The 19,703-nt window shown below is 43.6% G+C and overlaps 1 protein-coding gene across 1 annotated transcript in view; it reads left to right on the top strand.

Annotated features, from left to right (window-relative positions):
- Positions 1-425: 425 nt before the first annotated feature.
- Positions 426-19,703, top strand: part of LRP10 (LDL receptor related protein 10) — a 37,667-nt gene continuing 18,389 nt past the window's right edge. The window contains exons 1-2 of the mRNA XM_056526700.1: positions 426-710; positions 14,255-14,290. Coding sequence (XP_056382675.1) covers positions 680-710; positions 14,255-14,290 — 67 coding nt within the window. The 5' untranslated portion in view covers positions 426-679. The remainder of the gene's footprint in view (positions 711-14,254; positions 14,291-19,703) is intronic.

Raw genomic sequence — 19,703 nt, forward strand, 5'->3', positions numbered from 1 at the left:
CGTTGGCTGTCCGGGCATGCTGGAAGTTGTAGTTTTGCAACAGCTGGAGGCACTCTTGTTGGGAAACACTGATCTAATACAACACAGTAGAGCAGCAGACCACACTATTGAGTCTCCCTAAATCAGTGATTCCCAACCAGTGTGCCTCCAGCTGTTGCAAAACTAGTAGTTGTAGTTTTGCAACAGCTGGAGGCACACTGGTTGGAAAACGCTGCCCTAAAGAAATGTGCCCAGAAACTGTTTAAACGCAGTTACTAGTAGACTATGTCTGAGCCTTTAAGTAAATGGGTCAGCTACAGTGCGCCTCGGTATATGTTTGCCTCCCTTCCTTGATGGGATGCAGATGGTATATAGAGTTTTAGGGAAGGTCTTGGCATGGATTTGGGAGCGGGCCTGGACACCAGACATGAAAATAACATGAAGAGACGCAGATTAGTCAGCAGTAAAGTGTACAGAGCAGGAGCGCCAGCAGGGGGCGCCAGAGAGACGGAAGAGACTTGTGTTTTGGAAGGAGGAAGTGGTGAGAAAAATAAGAAACAGGAAGAGACTGTGGGACTGTAGAGAGCTGGAGGCAGCGCACTGACACCGGGAAAAAAGTTGCTCCAGAAGTCTTGGGAGTCTGTTAAATGGTTGGACAGACTGGAGACTATAAGGAAGTGACCCTCCGCCGACCAGCAGCATGTCTCTCCTCCTCACACTGCTTCTATATGGTAAGAGTTCACCTCCCCCTCTCAGCTGGGGCTGTGTGCACACTTGTCACCCTGTGTGCTGTCGTGTTAACACGATACTGATATGGCTGGACGGTTGTTTCAGCTGTGGACCACAAGTCCCAGCAGTAGTCCCTGTCCTGGCTGTCTGTACAATACATACAATCACACGGCTGCAGAGGAACCAATCAGATCGCTACTTTCATATTCAGGAAATGAATATGGAATGTGATTGGTTGCTAGGGGCAACTGCTGCACACGGCCTCCAGTGGTGTTGGTGTAGATATTGGTTATGAGCGGCATAGGCTATATTCGAATTTGCGATATTTTACGAATATAGAGACGAATATTCATCCTATATTTGCGAATTTCGCGTATTCGCTATAGTTGCATATGTGAATATTCGTGTATTTGAGGAAAAAAACAATGAGGGGGGGGGGGGGGAGCAACTTTACTATTGGTTGCTAGGGATGTTGTTGATAACCTCTGACAAGTGTATTTGCATCATTCTAATTGGACCACAAGTTGAAAGAAGGAATAAGCGAATATTCACACATGCGCATATGCGGAAAAAAGTGAATATTCATAATTTCGTATATATTCGCAATATTCGCGAATTCATGAATTTGCGATATTCGCGATAAAAATTGGAAATGCGAATATTCGTGCCCAACAGATATCCCCTGATGTGGGAGACTAAATATATCATCACTTGGTGGGACTGGGCCAGAAATCTTGTTCACTGACTTTAATTTTTAAAAACTAGTCAGAGAACGGTTAAGTAAAACAAAGAACGCTCTCTTATATTTCTCGCTCCCATGCCACCGCTGCTATAACAGTGCTCCGCTGTCCGGCGCTTCCAAATTTGAGCATGTGGTGTTCATACCTGCTCAACCAATCAGCAGAGGCGGGACATCGCTGCGGACATTGACTGGATGAGTGGCCATGTGGCGTCATGTCCCCAAAGCCAGAAGTGCCAGACAGCGGGGAGCAGAGCTGTTATAGCAGCGAGCAAGGCAAAAGAGCGTTCTTTGTTTACTTAACTTCTTCATACATGTACGTCATAGGTCGGCTCCCACTCTATAGCGCAGGGCCACGCCATGGCCCCACGTCATAGCGGGTTAGGCCCGGCACCTAGCAACGGCCGGGACCCATGGCTAATAGCGCCTGGCAGTGATCACGGTGCTGCGCGCTATTTACCCTTTAGACGCAGCGTTTAAAGTTGAACGCTGCGTCTAAAGTGAAAGTAAACTAATGCCGGTTAGCTCAGGGAGCTGTCCGGGTTTCGCCGCGGCATCCCGAACAGCTTATAGGACAGCTGGAGGATCCCTACCTGCCTCCTAGCTGTCCGATCGCCGAATGACTGCTCAGTGCCTGAGATCCAGCCATGAGCAGTAAAGCGGCAGAATCCTCGATCACTGGTTTCCTATGAGAAACCAGTGATCAATGTAAAAGATCAGTGTGTGCAGTGTTATAGGTCCCTATGGGACCTATAACACTGCAAAAAAAGTGGGAAAAAAAGTGAATAAAGATCATTTAACCCCTTCCCTAATAAGTTTGAATCACCCCCCTTTTCCCATAAAAAAAAAAAGTGTAAATAAAAATAAACATATATGGTATCGCCGCGTGCGGAAATGTCCGAATTATAAAAATATATCATTAATTAAACTGCATGGTCAATGGCGTACGCGCCAATAAATTCCAAAGTCCAAAATAGCGTATTTTTGGTCACTTTTTATATAATGAAAAAATGAATAAAAAGCGATCATTACAAAAATGGTACCGCTAAAAACTTCAGATCACGGCGCAAAAAATGAGCCCTCATACCTCCCCATACGCAGTAAAGTAAAAAAGTTACAGGGGTCAGAAGATGACAATTTTAAACGTATAAATTTTCCTGCATGTAGTTATGTTTTTTTTCCAGAAGTGCGACAAAATCAAACCTATATAAGTAGGGTATCATTTTAACCATATGGAGCTACAGAATAAAGATAAGGTGTCATTTTTACCGAAAGATGTACTACATAGAAACGAAAGCCCCCAAAAGTTACAAAATGGTGTTTTTTCTTCAATATTGTCTCACAATTATTATTTTTTCACGTTTCGCCGTAGATCAGTAAAATGACTGATGTCACTGCAAACTAGAATTGGTGGCACAAAAAATAAGCCATCATATGGATTTTTAGGTGCAAAATTGAAAGAGTTATGATTTTTTAAAGGTAAGGAGGAAAAAAGGAAAGTGCAAAAATGGAAAAACCCTCGGTCATGAAGGGGTTAACAACCCTCTCTGACTAGTTTTTAAAAAGCAGTAAATGACTGGATTACCCCTTTAATGTTAACATTTTACATGTCGTTCAGATGGGCTCAGTCCTGCGACCTGCACACTTCACTCCCCAGTCGGCTGCCTGATCCCCCTCATTCTCTCTATAGACCAATGCAATGAATGAGCGGGATTTGACTGACAGGGAGTGAAGCGCGCAGTCACTATTATCACGGTTCAGAGTCCCAGTGCGATCTAAACTTTTTACATGTCTGATCAACAGTTGTAATAAATAATATGGCATTAACCCTCTCAACTTACTCCAATCTACCTTCAGTTTCACTGGCCGACCTGCTTAGACTTATTGGAGCCTGTCTAGTGCACCTGGATAAAGAACCTTTCTAGCTCTACTGTGCACTTTTTTCTGCAATATTTAGAGCTCGGTCAGGGTCTAATCACTCAGATCCCAAGAGACAAAAACTTTTTATCTGCCCAAACTTAGGCCACATATTAAAGGTTTTTAAAATAAAAAAAACTATACCCATAAATAAAACTAAACCTCTACTCCCCTCCAGCGCACTCCCTCTGTGCCTCCAGTACCCTGATCTGGTTCCTGGTGTGTTGCTTTTCCTGAGCGGCAGTGTAGCGCATGGGCCCAATGTGTCATACTGCCGCTCACTGGCCGAGATAGGACATCACTGTGGCCAGCGATTCACTGAACGGCAGTATAACACATTAGGCCAGGGTGCTTCCAGGCCAAAGCGTCACGTTGCTCAGAAAATGGATTGCACTGGTGGGCCGGAGCAGGACACCAGAGGCACCACTGTAGTGCTGGAGGTGAGTACATGTTTATATAATGATGGACATAGTTGTAAATCTCCCCCCTCCTGCCGGATAACCCCTTTAACATATATAGTGTATTTTTAGATTTCGCAATGATCTGTAACAACCAAGGCACTGCAGGCCCATTGTTCAAACATACTGTACTAGTGACTGCACTTGGTCCTTTTCCTGAACATATTCTGTTTCTATTTGAGAGTTAAAAGCACAGAAGTTTGTACAGTGTACGGCTATTTAAGACCATTGAAGTCTAAACATTTCTTCTGGGCCTTATAGGCTCCCGTGAAGAGCCCTTTGGGATGGAAATGAGTATCCTTCATGTTTTTGTACTAGGCCAAAAAACGAATTTCCCATTACTGGATTAGAGCTACTGTAGAGGATCTGATTACTAGGATCTTTTCTAGTTTGTATGGCGCGGGACATCCATGAAACACGTAAGGCTGGGCGTAAATTTCATATGGTGTGGGGTTCTGGGGAATGTTTACCAATTGGACCCTGATGCGTCCTTATGGGCTTTTTTTTGCCCTTGGTGGGGCCTGAAGGGGGTCTCTCGGTTCACAAACCTTTCCATAATGCTCACTACCTTTGTTTTTGAGCTGTTTGTGTTCGTATTTTCTATCTCAGTTCTGGTGGTGGACGTTTCTTAGTTATCTGCTTTGCTTCCTTTACTATAAATTCCTCTCTCTATGCCAATTTGTATACTTACTAAGTGTATCATTTGTAATATTGTCTGGCATCTATGCAGCAATATTTTCATCTGACTTGGACTTTTGGCGGACAAGGGTGTTCTTCTTGGGTTGGGGGTGAGGTTTTTGTCTGTGTGTAATTTATTGTTTACTAAAGCTTGTTAAAACCTGATAGAAACGATGTGACAAAAAACACACAGAAGGCCACGCTTTTGAGTCCGGCCAAATTAGGCTACATTTGCACTACGTTTAGCAATACGGCTGCCGGTGTAGTGCCGTAGAATGTGATGCTCAAGCTGAAAACCGTGGTCTGCTGTGGTTTTTAGTGATACGGTGCTAAAACGAGCCAACCAGAGCCTCTATCTGACTCCGGCCGGCTCATTCAAATGAATGGGATACAGCAGTGACCAGTTTTTACAATTTCCTGTATTGCTAAATTGTGGTGTGAATGCACACTAACAGTGTACATTTGGTAAGTGGACCAAACGCAGTCAAAATTACAGTCTAAATGAAAAGTCGCATGAGACCAGCCTGTGACTTTTCCTGTGACAAATTTAGACAAAAAAGTTGTATAAATTGTTTGATAAATTCCCCTCAATGTGTGTGTATGTATTTGTGTATGTTCCAGCATCATCACTTCCAAACGGCTGAAGATATTTTGATAAAACTTGGCACACATGTTACTTATGTCAACTACAAACATAGGATAGATAAATGAAAGTTTTTGCTTAAAGTCCTATGCAAGTCTATGGGAAATATATGTTCCAGCATAACTTTCAAACAGCTGGAGATATTTTGATGAAACTTAGTACACATGTTACTTTTATATCAAATAAAAATATGATAGTTAAATTAAACCTTACATTCCCCCTTATGTGAAGGATGGGGTTTTTGTCTTGAGTACCATGCAAGTATATGGGACTTCCAGTACTTTACTCTACAAGCTCTGCATCTCCTGGTGAGTGCGTCTGAACGGCCACACCCCTTCTGCATGCCACACCCCATCTCACAAAGCCACACCCACCATTTAAAGGGGTACTCCGCCCCTAGACATCTTTTCCCCTATCCAAAGGATAGGGGATAAGATGTCAGATTGCCGCGGTCCCGCTGCTGGGGACCCCTGGGATCCCCGCTGCGGCACCCCGCTATCATTACAGCACAGAGCGAGTTCGCTCTGTGCGTAATGACGGGCTATACAGGGGAGGGAGCAGCGTGAAGTCATGGTGCCGCCCCTCGTGACATCACGGCCCGTCCCCTTAATGCAAGTCTATGGGAGGGGGCGTGACGACCGCCACACCCCCTCCCATAGACTTGTATTGAAAGGGGCGGGCCGTGACATCACGAGGGGGGGAGCCATGACTTAACGGTGCTCCGGCCCCTGTATTGCCCATCATTACATGCAGAGCGAACTCGCTCTGTGCTGTAATGATAGCGCGGTGCCGCAGCGGGGATCCCAGGGGTCCCCAGCAGTGGGAACGCAGCGATCTGACATCTTATCCCCTATCCTTTGGATAGGGGATAAGATGTCTAGGGGCGGAATACCCCTTTAAGACACACACCCTTTATTTTCTACCGTTTTTGTGCATTGGTTCGGCTTGCAAGTCATGCCCACTCCCACAAAAACCCACACCTACTTCTATTTTCGGCCTACAATCTTTTCATCACAACTCAGCCCCACCTGAGGACAAGATATGAGGATGAGATATAAGGACTGGATATGAGGACAAGTGCTTCATCTCCCACAAGAATTGGGTAGGAAAACCCGGCAGCGCCGGGTATTCGCTTAGTAGTTGATAAAACTATAAAGAGATTTTCAACAGGTTTAAAAAAAGAATGAGACGTTGCTATATCCACCTGTGCCAAACTGGTAGAAATGGCATGCCTCTGCTGTATACTGACTATGAACACTGCTTTCAGTAATTAATTTTTTTTTTTTATACATGAAAAGATTTATTTTCATTTTTACATGAAATATGGTTTTCTATTGATCAGTGGAGGAAATAGCCTAATAAAATGTACTGTGGTTCGGTATTACACAATAAAACATAAAGGTGGTTGAATTCTTTTTATAGGCACTAGTAATGTAGTTATATCATTACGTCCAGTAAAACACCATCCATCTGGTGTAATAGGGAGCTAGAACTGGAGAAGGTTAGGTTGTCCACTTATTTTTGCATGCGGAATTACTTAAAGGGGTACTCCAGTGGAAAACATTATTATTTATTTTTTAATCAACTGGTGCCTGAAAGTTAAACAGATTTGTAAATTACTTCTATTTAAAAATCTTAATCTATCCAGTACTTATCAGCTGCTGTACACTACAGACCAAGTTGTATAGTTCTTTTCTGTCTGACCAGAGTGCTCTCTGCTGACACCTCTGACACCCTTTTTACCTCAATGACCAGGCTCTTTTATTTTATTTTTTTTCCCCCAAGAATAATTTTTATTAAAGTTTTTCAGGTTAACAATTAAAACCAAAAATAAAGGTTCAGATACAGATATGCATAGCTGTGTCTGTGTTCCTTAGGTTGATGTACAGTTTAGTAGTATATGCGCAACAAAGAACTTGATTACAAACTCAAAACAAAGTGGCAATATAAGGACAAGTTTTCCAACATATGACTCAGTTTCCATATTTTATAGGTGGGGTATAAGTTACTACAAAGGTACTCTCTAAGTACTAGCAGAACTTTTAAGTGTGAAAGTTGAATGGATGTAGTAGGCCTCCATATTACATGTGTACGGATCAACTCCGTTCCTTAGCGTGTGTTGCACGTTTATCAAAATTGTTCGATGCAAGGGATATCGTTGTCATCAATGATCATATATTTATGCAATGAGGAGAAGATAACCACTTACTCCATCTGTTTGTGAATTTTTCATACCTGGTAGCTCCTAGAGCTATGATTTTTTCAAAAGACAAGGTAGTGTTCAATTTGTTATGAAGTTGTGTTATGGTGGAGGTCAACATAGATTTCCAGTTACTAACTACTAAGATCTTAGCTAATATGCATATGATGCAATAAAGGTCTCTATCTGAGCGATTAAGAGATTGGAGGTCTAGAAATAATAAAACGGATTGTGGGGACCAAGGGATTTGGTTAACAAGGGTATGTAATAGTAGTGTTTTGCAGGAAGCCCAGAAGGGTTTGATTAATGGACAATGCCATAGTATGTGGTATAAGGAGCCATTCCCTCCACATCCTCTCCAGCATAATGGGGAGGAATCAGAATAAATACGGGCTAGTCAGTCTGGAATATAGTACCATCGTAGGATGGTTTTAAATGCAGATTCCACATGTGTGGAGCATTGAAATGCTGCGTGGAGGGATTTGAATGCATGTTGCCATTCCGCTGTGGTGTAGGTGTGACCTAGATCCCTCTCCCAATATCTAAATGGGTGAGACTTTACAAACAAGTCAGGGTGGGTAAGGTTACGATATAAAGGTTTTAGACCTTTCAAGGGGAGGGCCAAAAAACTTAGTGTAGTATCGTCCACGAATGATTGTACGGGGTTTAGGTTTGCTAAAAAATGGCGTACTTCTAAGTATTTGTAAAAATCTGCCTGGGGTAATAGGTATGTATCTTGTAACATTCGGAATTGTTTTAGGTGTTGCAATGCGGAAGTTTCGAATAAGAAGCATACATGTGTGATACCTTTGTTCATCCATCCCCTCAGGTCAAGGTCGGGGATTAAAGATAGAGGTAAATCCCCCTTCGTAGGAGTAGTTGGGGTAGAAGACATTTTAATAAAAATTTTCCACGCTTTGTAAGAAGCTTCCACTAGGGGGTTTTTGAACTCGGGGACGTGGAGGTCCCAAAATGGTAGAAAAAGGAGATCCTTAACTGTGTATGGGCTAATGGATTGGTTCTCTATGTTCACCCATGGTAGGTCCACCCGCGCGCGCCACCAATGCCTCAGAGCGGACACCACAGTAGCCACGTAATATTGTATTAGATCAGGAGATCCTAGACCCCTTGCTAGTTTTGTTTTGCTGAGGATAGCTGCAGACAACCTGGGGCTGCCCCCCGCCCATATGAATGATGTAAGCAGTGATTGGGCTTTGTGAAAGAAGGAGTTGGGTACGTTGATTGGTAGAGTGCGAAAGAGGTACAGAAACCTTGGGAGGAGAAACATTTTGAATGTTGCAATCCTACCCACCCAAGAAAGCTCATATTTAGTTATACGTTCCATCTCCTTTGATATTGTGAGCAATAGAGGGTCATAGTTATATTGGAACAGGAGTTTGTGTGGGTAAGTCACCTGAATACCTAGATATTGCAGACTATGCGATTTCCAATCGAAAGAGAAAGAAGATTTAAGTGTAGTTATGATTGGGGATGGGAGATTGACAGGTAATGCTTGAGTTTTGGCCGCATTTAGATGGTAGTATGTTAATAAACCATAGACTTCTATATTGTCCACGACCACCGGCAGCGAAGTCCAAGGATGGGATAGGCAAAGGATCACATCATCTGCGTATAACGATATGACATGGTTACTTTGTCCTATGGATATACTCTGTACTTTAGGGTCAGTACGTATTTTTTGTGCTAGCGGTTCCATGGACAATATGTATAGGAGTGGGGATAATGGGCAGCCCTATCGCAAGCCATTTGTAATTAAAAAGGGATCTGAAAGTGCTCCGTTTGCTAATACTCGGGCTGATGGGCATGAGTAAAGAGACCGGAGGGCTGAAAAGATCATGCCTGAGAAACCCATGTGTGTTAAGACAGAGAATGCGAATGACCACCGTAGGCGGTCTAACGCCTTCTCGGCATCCAGCGCCAAAACCACCGCCCGGGAACCTGTACTTTCCAGATGTGAGAGAATTTTTAATAGGCATCTGGTGTTATCCGATGCCTGTCGGCCAGCTACAAACCCAGATTGATCCGGGTGGATTGGTGTTCGAAGGACTTTGGAAATTCTAATAACTAAAAGTTTGGCATAGATTTTCAGGTCCTGATTCAATAGGGAAATGGGTCTGAAATTTTGGGGGTAGTCTTGTGTTTTTCCAAGTTTAGGTAAAGTCACTATGGTGGCTTGTAGGTTTTCTGAGGGGAGTGCGCCGGTACTTGCCGCTTGTTGGCAAAATTTTAATAAGTGAGGGAGTAAGGTGACCTTAAAATGTTTATAATAGGAATTAACTTAACCGTCGGGACCCGGGGCTTTATCAGGGGGAAGGAAGTCTATTACTTTAATTAATTCCGTTATAGTAAATTCCATGTTCAGAGATGTTATCTGTTCAGGCGTCAGGGCAGGGAGGTGTAATTGGGAGAGGTATGCCTGTGTTAAAGACGTCAGGTCCGGAGGGTCAACTACCGTGTCTTTAAGGTTATATAAGTTCGAGTAAAAGGATCGAAATCCATTGGCAATATCAGTTGGGGTAAATAGTTTTTGTTGTGTGACCGGGTGCACCAAGTAAGGAATGCGTGATTTTAAATGTCTTTGTTTTAGGTGCTGAGCAAGAAGTTTGCCCGTTTTATTATCCTGAGAATAGTATGTTGCTTGTAGTTTGCGGTATGATTTTTCGTAAGCTGTTAGTAATAAGCAACGGAGATCTCTCCTATGGGCCGAGACCTGCTTTGCATTATCCTCTGAAGGAAAGTTTTTATTTTCTGTTTCTGCTGTCTGCAATTTCTGTAGCAACTCATCAATCTAGCGGTTGCGTTACTTTTTGAGCATTGAACCATACTTGATGCAGGATCCTCTGATGACCGCTTTATGACCATTCCAAATAATAATTGGATTTTGCACTGAAAGGGAGTTATGTGAAAAGTATTCAACCATGTCTTTGTTGTATTCCGGTAGTGACCATAAAAAGGGATTGCTACGCCAGTTGAATTTAGGCGGGGAAGAGGAAGTATCTTGTAATGTAAGTGTGATGGCGGAATGATCAGACCATTTAATGGTTTCTATCGTGGTTGTAGGAGTATGAGTGAGCAAGGGACGGTCTATTAGGAACATATCGATGCGTGAGTAGGAGTTATGAACTCCTGATAGAAAAGTATAATCCCTCTCTGTATTGTGTTGAATTCTCCAGATGTCATAAATGTTGTGTTCCCAAAAAAGGGTAGAGAGCGTCGTGTTGTGTAGACGTGAAGATGTGGAGTCTAATGAACTATCTGTTATGGTATTAAAGTCCCCGCATATTACTAGGGACCCCCATGTAGATCTGCGAACCACCCTCAGCAATCTTTTTAGGAATCGTATCTGACCCATGTTAGGAGCATATATAGACATGATTGTTAGGTCTGTGGCATTAATGGTGCAGCGCAGGATTACATACCTTCCCAAGGGATCAGATGTGACATCTTTTAAGGTGAAGGCCACCGTGTTTTTGATTGCTATCGCAACCCCTCTGGACTTCTGGCTGTAATGAGAATGGAAAATATAAGGATATGCAGGGTGGTGCAAACGGTTAGTCTTTCAACAATAAGTGTGTTTCTTGGGCACATATAACGTGCCCCTTAAGAGATTGGACTTCTTTCCAGAAAAAGGACCTCCTATGTGGTGCGTTAAGGCCATTTACGTTTATACTAACCATGTTAATCACCATGTTTAGTTAGAAGTGGTATGCTAACATTTTGTCGTGTGAGAAGTGTAGGAGACAGACTGGTCGCACCTCCCAGCCAGCGTGCGCCCGACAACATGAAATAGAGAGTACTCACAGGGTGTAGTATGGAAATCCAGCTACTATACAGAAAATAAACTAGAAAATGCAACATACAAAACAATATTAATTGTGTAACCAAAGATGCAATCGACATCCCCTTGGGAATGTCAGTCATAACTGAGTGGGGGTTAGAGTCACACTGAGGCCAAGGAGACGGTGTCCATCAACAGGGCCTGCATGTTGAAAAAACAATTGTTCCTCCGCCGTAGGAGGGTATTATGGAGCAATCAGGTACCAGACCATTCTCGGTCTTGTCTGGTGGGTTTTGTCTGAAGCACCGGGGTTATATTCCAAGTTTTCAACAGGGCAGTCCCTTCATCTAGAGAGCGCACAACATGCATTTTTTTTCATTATGATGGATTAACAGGCGAGTGGGGAAGCCCCATCTGTATGGTTTTTTAGCTACCCTAAGAGCCGTGTTAATGGGCATCAGGGCTTTGCGAGTTTGTAGCGTGGCCGCCGACAAATCAGCATATACTGCAATTTTGTGATAGGGTGCAGGAAGTCCTCCATTTCTCCTAGTAAACTCCATGAGGCGTTCTTTCACTCCATAGAAGTGTATCCTGGCTAGAACATCTCTTGGAACACTGTCCTCTAGGTGTTTGGGTTTGGGCACCCTATGGGCTCGATCCACTTCCAGTTCCAGCGGGGTACATGACGGTAAAGCAGCGTGTATGAGGGCTCTAACATAAGCTGGTATGTCTGCAGGTGCCACTGTTTCAGGTATGCCGCGCAGCTTTACGTTACTGCGACGGCTCCTGTCTTCTAGGTCTGCAATTTTTTCTCTCATGGCTGCCACTTCATCCTCCATTAAATTATTAGCATCAATCAAAGAATTATGTGAGTCTGCAAACTCACCAAATTTGTGCTCCAGATGGTCTACCCTATCTCCCAAACCATCTATAGTAGCTTGCATGGGGTGTACTAGACAGTGCATATCTTGCAGGAATGTCTTCCTAAGTATCATTAGCATATCTTTCATTGCAGTATCTGTCAGACTTTGCCCTGTGACTGCTATGTTGTCTAGTAGAGTGTCTTCTTTTCTGAGAGGATGCATAGTACTGGCCATTTGTCCTACCTCTGATTCAGGAGAGCCATGTGAGAGTCACAGTTTCTGCTTAGCTGGGCTCTGTGAGGGAGAGCAGGAAGATGGCTGCCCCAGCGTCTTGGCCACTGCTCCTGGCAGGGAGCTGCAGCTGCGTCTGTCAGGGGAGGTCTCCATGGAGCGCCCATCTGCTGGAGAGTCCGTGCATCGGAGGGCCGGGGAATTCTGGAACTCATTGGGCCGGTTCAACTCAGTGTCCGAAGCGGAGCGCCGACGTGAGGCGCTGAGGCTAGAGGCTGCGGTCTCCACTGTACACGGCAGTGCGTGCGAGCTCTGAGCGCTGAATTTCTCCAGCCGGGCAGTAGTCCCTTGCCTTCTTTTTCTGCCTCTCGTCTATGTGGGTGCTGCAGGTAAGTCCTGGGCGACAGGTGGTGTGAAAGTCCGGCGGGGAATGCTAATTTTAGTCGCTGGAGCAGGCTTTGGAGCTGAGCTCTGCTAGTGCACGCCCATCCACCTCGGCAGCCAGGCCACGCCCCCGGCTCTTTTTTTTTAATTTTTTACTTTTTTTACTTTTTTTTTATTTGACATGTATCTCTTTAAATGGTAATAACTTTAGGACGCTTTTTCTGAGCAGAGCGATTCTGAGATAGTTTTTTCTTTGTACTTTATATAAGTGGGGCATTTTTTGTGAAAAACCTCAAAATATTGTGAAAAACTGGAAGATTTCTATGTTCTTTTTCCATTTCTGAGCAAAATTCTTTCTGCCATTCATTTTCCAACAGCCGTAACTTTTTTATTTTTCATATTATTTTTGTGCTACCTTTTTGATCTTTTTTTATTCTGCTATTTGTACCAAAATTGGCGAATTTAGCGTATTTTTTTTTTTTTACGTGTTCAACGTGCGGGATAATTTAAATTAGTTTTATAGTACACGTCATTACGTACGTGGCAATACCTATTATGTAGATGATTTGTCATTTTGATCTTTTTTGGTGATAATACAGGGCTTTTATTGGGAAAGGGGCTTTTTTTTTTTTTTTTTTTTACACTTCATACTTTTATTGAAAACTTTAATTTTTCATTTTTTTTTTTACAGGTTATACTGTGATGTAATATATTTGCACTGCAGCAGAGTATGACCTGATGAGCTGCACACACTACAGCCTGTGAGATCCAGCCACTGGCTGGATCTCACAGGCTTCCGTGGCAGGCACACAGGAGGTCATAGCAACCAACTGCCATAGCAACCAACTGCGACCTGCGATCATATCGTGGCGCCGCCATTGAACAGGGGGAGAGCGCTCCCCCTGTCAACACCATAGATGCCCTGATCATGATTGATCACGGCATCTAGGGGGTTAATGCGTCCGGGACCGGCGGCTCTGGCAACTGCGGCGGGACTCCGACTGTGATTAACTGGAGATGGCTATGACGTATGCATACGTCCAAATGCGCGATCGTGTCGGATGATTGGATGTATGCTTACTAGGGACGCAGCGGGGGTCGGGGTATTATCGGATTATCAGCAATGTAATTGCCGATACCGATAACGCCCAAAATCGTCAATATCGGCCGATAATATGGGCCAAACCGATAATCGTCGATCCCAATGCATACGTCCTATAGCTGGAAGGGGTTAAAAGAATTGTTGCTCATGCTGCTCCACAGAAGCAGCATAAACAAATCTAAGCACATAACTTCCAGATTCTACTGATTACATTCATGTAATTAAAGGGAACCTGTCATAATTTTATGCTACAGGTTTACATCTGGGTCAGAGGCTCAGTTTGGGCCTTCTGCCACAGAATTAATATTTCATGCTACCAGAACATTAGCTGTTTGAAACAGGTGCTGGCTTATTGCCTTATCACAAGTCTCTGGTGGCTTCTCTCAGCCCCACCAATTTTGCTAATGTTTTGACAAAATATCTGCTGTGTGGAACCATATCCTTACCGTGAATAGTACCTTATAAGCCTGGAGTGACTCTTCCCTGCCTTTCACTTAACTTTTTTTGTTTTGTTTTTTTGCTTTCCTTCTAGGACATCTAGCATTCATTAAAGGAGGTTCCATTTATGGTAAGTTTGAAAGTAGACGTCTTGACGCTTTTTAACTGAATTATTTTTTTTATTAATGCTTTAATCTCCTGTCTATGTACCCAACATATAATCCCCTAAATGGGCACTGTCAGATTCAAAAACGTTTTATATTTTGTACATCTTGGCAAAAAATTACCCTTTCTAATATATTTCCAAATTCCTTTTTATTGAAATTGTGGCTTATAAAATCATGGCTTTACCCAATCTGAAGCACAGGCATGGACAAAGTCCAGTAAGTGAGGGTGGGGTAGCACTCCTCTGTGCTCTCTCCTGTCTGATAGGACTCCTCTGTGCTCTCTCCTGTCTGATAGCACTCCTCTGTGCTCTCTCCTGTCTGATAGCACTCCTCTGTGCTCTCTCCTGTCTGATAGCACTCCTCTGTGCTCTCTCCTGTCTGATAGCACTCCTCTGTGCTCTCTCCTGTCTGATAGCACTCCTCTGTGCTCTCTCCTGTCTGATAGCACTCCTCTGTGCTCTCTCCTGTCTGATAGCACTCCTCTGTGCTCTCTCCTGTCTGATAGCACTCTTTTGTGCTCTCTCCTGTCTGATAGCACTCTTTTGTGCTCTCTCCTGTCTGATAGCACTCCTCTGTGCTCTCTCCTGTCTGATAGCACTCCTCTGTGCTCTCTCCTGTCTGATAGCACTCCTCTGTGCTCTCTCCTGTCTGATAGCACTCCTCTGTGCTCTCTCCTGTCTGATAGCACTCCTCTGTGCTCTCTCCTGTCTGATAGCACTCCTCTGTGCTCTCTCCTGTCTGATAGCACTCCTCTGTGCTCTCTCCTGTCTGATAGCACTCCTCTGTGCTCTCTCCTGTCTGATAGCACTCCTCTGTGCTCTCTCCTGTCTGATAGCACTCCTCTGTGCTCTCTCCTGTCTGATAGCACTCCTCTGTGCTCTCTCCTGTCTGATAGCACTCCTCTGTGCTCTCTCCTGTCTGATAGCACTCCTCTGTGCTCTCTCCTGTCTGATAGCACTCCTCTGTGCTCTCTCCTGTCTGATAGCACTCCCCTGTGCTCTCTCCTGTCTGATAGCACTCCCCTGTGCTCTCTCCTGTCTGATAGCACTCCCCTGTGCTCTCTCCTGTCTGATAGCACTCCCCTGTGCTCTCTCCTGTCTGATAGCACTCCCCTGTGCTCTCTCCTGTCTGATAGCACTCCTCTGTGCTCTCTCCTGTCTGATAGCACTCCTCTGTGCTCTCTCCTGTCTGATAGCACTCCTCTGTGCTCTCTCCTGTCTGATAGCACTCCTCTGTGCTCTCTCCTGTCTGATAGCACTCCTCTGTGCTCTCTCCTGTCTGATAGCACTCCTCTGTGCTCTCTCCTGTCTGATAGCACTCCTCTGTGCTCTCTCCTGTCTGATAGCACTCCTCTGTGCTCTCTCCTGTCTGATAGCACTCCTCTGTGCTCTCTCCTGTCTGATAGCACTCCTCTGTGCTCTCTCCTGTCTGATAGCACTCCTCTGTGCTCTCTCCTGTCTGATAGCACTCCTCTGTGCTCTCTCCTGTCTGATAGCACTCCTCTGTGCTCTCTCCTGTCTGATAGCACTCCTCTGTGCTCTCTCCTGTCTGATAGCACTCCTCTGTGCTCTCTCCTGTCTGATAGCACTCCTCTGTGGTGCGCTCTCTCCTCCTGTCTGATAGCGCTCCTCTCTGCTCTCTCTCCTGTCCTATCAGATAGAGAAGTGCTACCCCACCATCACTTACTGGACTTTGTCCATGCCTGTGATTCAGCTTGGACAAAGCCATGATTTCATAAGCCACAATTTCTATAAAAAGGAAATACATTTTTCTTATGAAGTATATTAGAAAGGTTAATGTTTTGCAAAGATACAAAATCATTTTATATGTTGTATATCTGACAGTCCCCATTTAAAGCAGCACTGTTACTGTGCCCATGATAAAAATGGCGGGAGGTCGGATGTAATTCACAGTGATGTGCCCACCGCTACTACTGCACTTAGAGAAAACTGAACGCCACACAATATACTAGTGGGTGATGCCTTTTGTTTTAGTAAATGCCAACCTGGAGACTTTATTGCTGAGACTGGTATCACAATAGAAAGAGCCTGGAACCAAAGAAATATCCCCAGAACTAGGGATGTAAGAAAAAATCGATTCTCGCGATAATCGCGATTTTTCATTTGCCGATACAGAATCGATTCAAAATATTTTTGAATCGATTCTTTTAGGGATGTGGAATTTTTAATAAAACGCACTTTTCTTACCTGCCAACGAGCCCGCGGAGCTCCGGTACAGGTGTTCGGTCCCCGGGCTGTATTCTTCTTACTTCCTGTTAGTCCGGCACGTCACATGGAGCTTCAGCCTATCACTGGCCGCAGCGATGTCCCGCCTCCGCTGGTGATAGGCTGAAGCTCCATGTGACGTGCCGGACTAACAGGAAGTAAGAAGAATACAGCCCGGGGACCGAACACCTGTACCGGAGCTCCGCGGGCTCGTTGGCAGGTAAGATAAAGTGCGTTTTATTTTATTTTGCAGCCCGGACGGGATAACATAAAAAAAAGTGTGCACCGGAGTACTAGATCGCCGCTGTCAAAGCTGACAGCGGCGTCTATTGGGATCTATGAATGCTCCCAGGTGGGCGATATATCGCGATGTATCGTCACCTAGACGGTATCGCGATATATCGCGATATATCGAATCGCCACACTGGTATCGCGATTCGAATCGAATCGCCAAATTCTTGGCGATTCACACCCCTACCCAGAACTGTCACTTATAATAGCTGATCAGAGCTTACCTGAGGTACACTTAACAGGCTGTGCTTATTTCTAGGCACATAATCAATAAATTGGTCTATATTTCTGTGCCAGTATATTGTAAGTAAAAAAACTAAAACTCTTTTATAAAAATCATATAATTAATTGAAACACACAATAAAATATTTTGTTTTATTGTAAACATAAATAAAACATATATATAGCAGTGAACAACATATAAAAATGCCCTGCAATAAAAAAACAAAACTACATATTGCTTATTGATAAAAAAAAAAGTAAATAAATAAAACCTTATTAGTTTTGGAATGATAGGGTACAAAAATAGAATAAAACTGGTTTGGTCCTTTAGGATTTTCACTTTACAGGCCTGTTTAATCATATGGGCTATCGTGACATCTGTGAGAGGTTGGTATTTGTGCATATGTAGTCTTAGGGTGACATTCATGTATTATATGTAGGCACACATGTTTTTTGCTGGTATACCAGGCGTAGAAATTATATGTATGGGTCCAAAAATATAATAAACCGGGAACTTCACTTTTATTAGTCCTGTTAAAATGTTATGAAAAAAAATCAGTATTCTTATATATTTTCAACCGCCACCATTGAATTGCACTATGGATTCACAAACCGTATATCACACAATTATTGCACTCATTTATAGCAGCACAAAAACTATATATTTCCTCATTTCACTTCAGTTATGACGACAAAGAATTGCACAAAAGTCCATACGTGTTCTTCTCTTGCATAGATGAAATTTACAAAACAGTCCAAATAATCAATTGCACCCATTTTTTTTAGTGCGCTCCTTTTGAGTGCTGTTCACACAATTTAAAGGGGTACTCCGCTGCTCAGCATTTGGAACAAACTGTTCCGAATGCTGGAGCCGGCGTCAGGAGCTCGTGCCGTCATAGCCCCGCCCCCTAATGACATCACGCCCGCCCCCTCAATGCAAGTCTATGGGAGGGGGCGTGACAGCCATCATTCCCCTCCCATAGACTTGCATTGAGGGGGCGGGGCGTGACTTCATGAGGGGGCGAGGCAAGATGTCACAAGCTCCCGGCTCCAGTGCTCGGAACAGTTTGTTCCAAACATTGAGCAGCGGAGTACCCCTTTAAGATTGCAATTCCAGTATATTATTGTTAGGGAATGTACTTCTCCAAATAGTATATTCACATCCAGTGCAGTATGGACTAGGCAACAACAATTATGCAAAACTTGTAGTATTGTGCACACTATGCATTTCTGATGCAGTTTTGTTTAAGAGGCATTTGTTAGCATCAGAGTATGTGTTATACAACCATCATATGAATATGTTATCTCCATGCACACCATGCATTTCTGACATGGTTCTGTTGTGTTATTTGATGAGCATTTGTTGGCATCAGAATGTGTATTACAGTCATGGCCATAAATGTTGGCATCCCGGAAATATTTCAAGAAAATGAAGTATTTCTCACAGAAAAGGATTGCAGTAATACATGTTTTGCTATACACATGTTTATTCCCTTTGTGTGTATTGGAACTAAACCAAAAAAGGGAGGTAAAAAGCAAATTGGACATAATGTCACACCAAACTCCAAAAATGGTCTGGACAAAATTATTGGCACCCTTTCAAAATTGTGGAAAAATAAGATTGTTTCAAGCATGTGATGCTCCTTTAAACTCACCTGGGGCAAGTAACAGGTGTGGGCAATATAAAAATCACACCTAAAAGCAGATAAAAAGGAAAGAAGTTCACTTAGTCTTTGCATTGTGTGTGCCACACTAAGCATGGACAACAGAAAGAGGAGAAGAGAACTGTCTGAGGACTTGAGAACCAAAATTGTGGAAAAATATCAATAATCTCAAGGTTACAAGTCCATCTCCAGAGATCTAAATTTGCCTTTGTCCACAGTGCGCAACATTACCAAGAAGTTTGCAACCTATGGCACTGTAGCTATTCTCCCTGGGTGTGGATGGAAGAGAAAAATTGATGAAAGGTGTCAACGCAGGATATTCCAAATGGTGAAAAAGCAGCTCCAAACAAGTTCCAAAGATATTCCGTCAACATATAAATGAAAGGAAATGCTATGGCAGGAGACCCAGGAGGACCCCACTGCTGACACAAAGACATAAAAAAGCAAGACTACATTTTGCCAAAATGAACTTGAGTAAGCCAAAATCCTTCTGGGAAAATGTCTTGTGGACAGATGAGACCAAGATAGAGTTTTTTGGTAAAGCACATCATTCTACAGTTTACTGAAAACGGAATGAGGCCTACAAAGAAAAGAACACAGTACCTACAGTGAAATATGGTGAAGGGTAAATTATGTTTTGGGGTTGTTTTGTTTCGCTGACTCTGGCACTGGGTGCCTTGAATGTGTGCAAGGCATCATGAAATCTGAGGATTACTAGCAGATTTTGGGTCGCACTGTACAGCCCAGTGTCAGAAAGCTGGGTTTGCATCTGAGATCTTGGGTCTTCCAGCAGGACAATGACCCAAAACATACGTCAAAAAGCACCCAGAAATGGATGGCAACAAAGCGCTGGAGAGTTCTGAAGTGGCCAGCAATGAGTCCAGATCTAAATCCCATTGAACACCTGTGGAGAGATTTAAAATTGCTGCTGGGAAAAGGCGCCTTCCAATAAGAGAGACCTGGAGCAGTTTGCA

This window comes from Hyla sarda, chromosome 1 (assembly GCF_029499605.1).
Source record: "Hyla sarda isolate aHylSar1 chromosome 1, aHylSar1.hap1, whole genome shotgun sequence".
NCBI lineage: Eukaryota > Metazoa > Chordata > Amphibia > Anura > Hylidae > Hyla > Hyla sarda.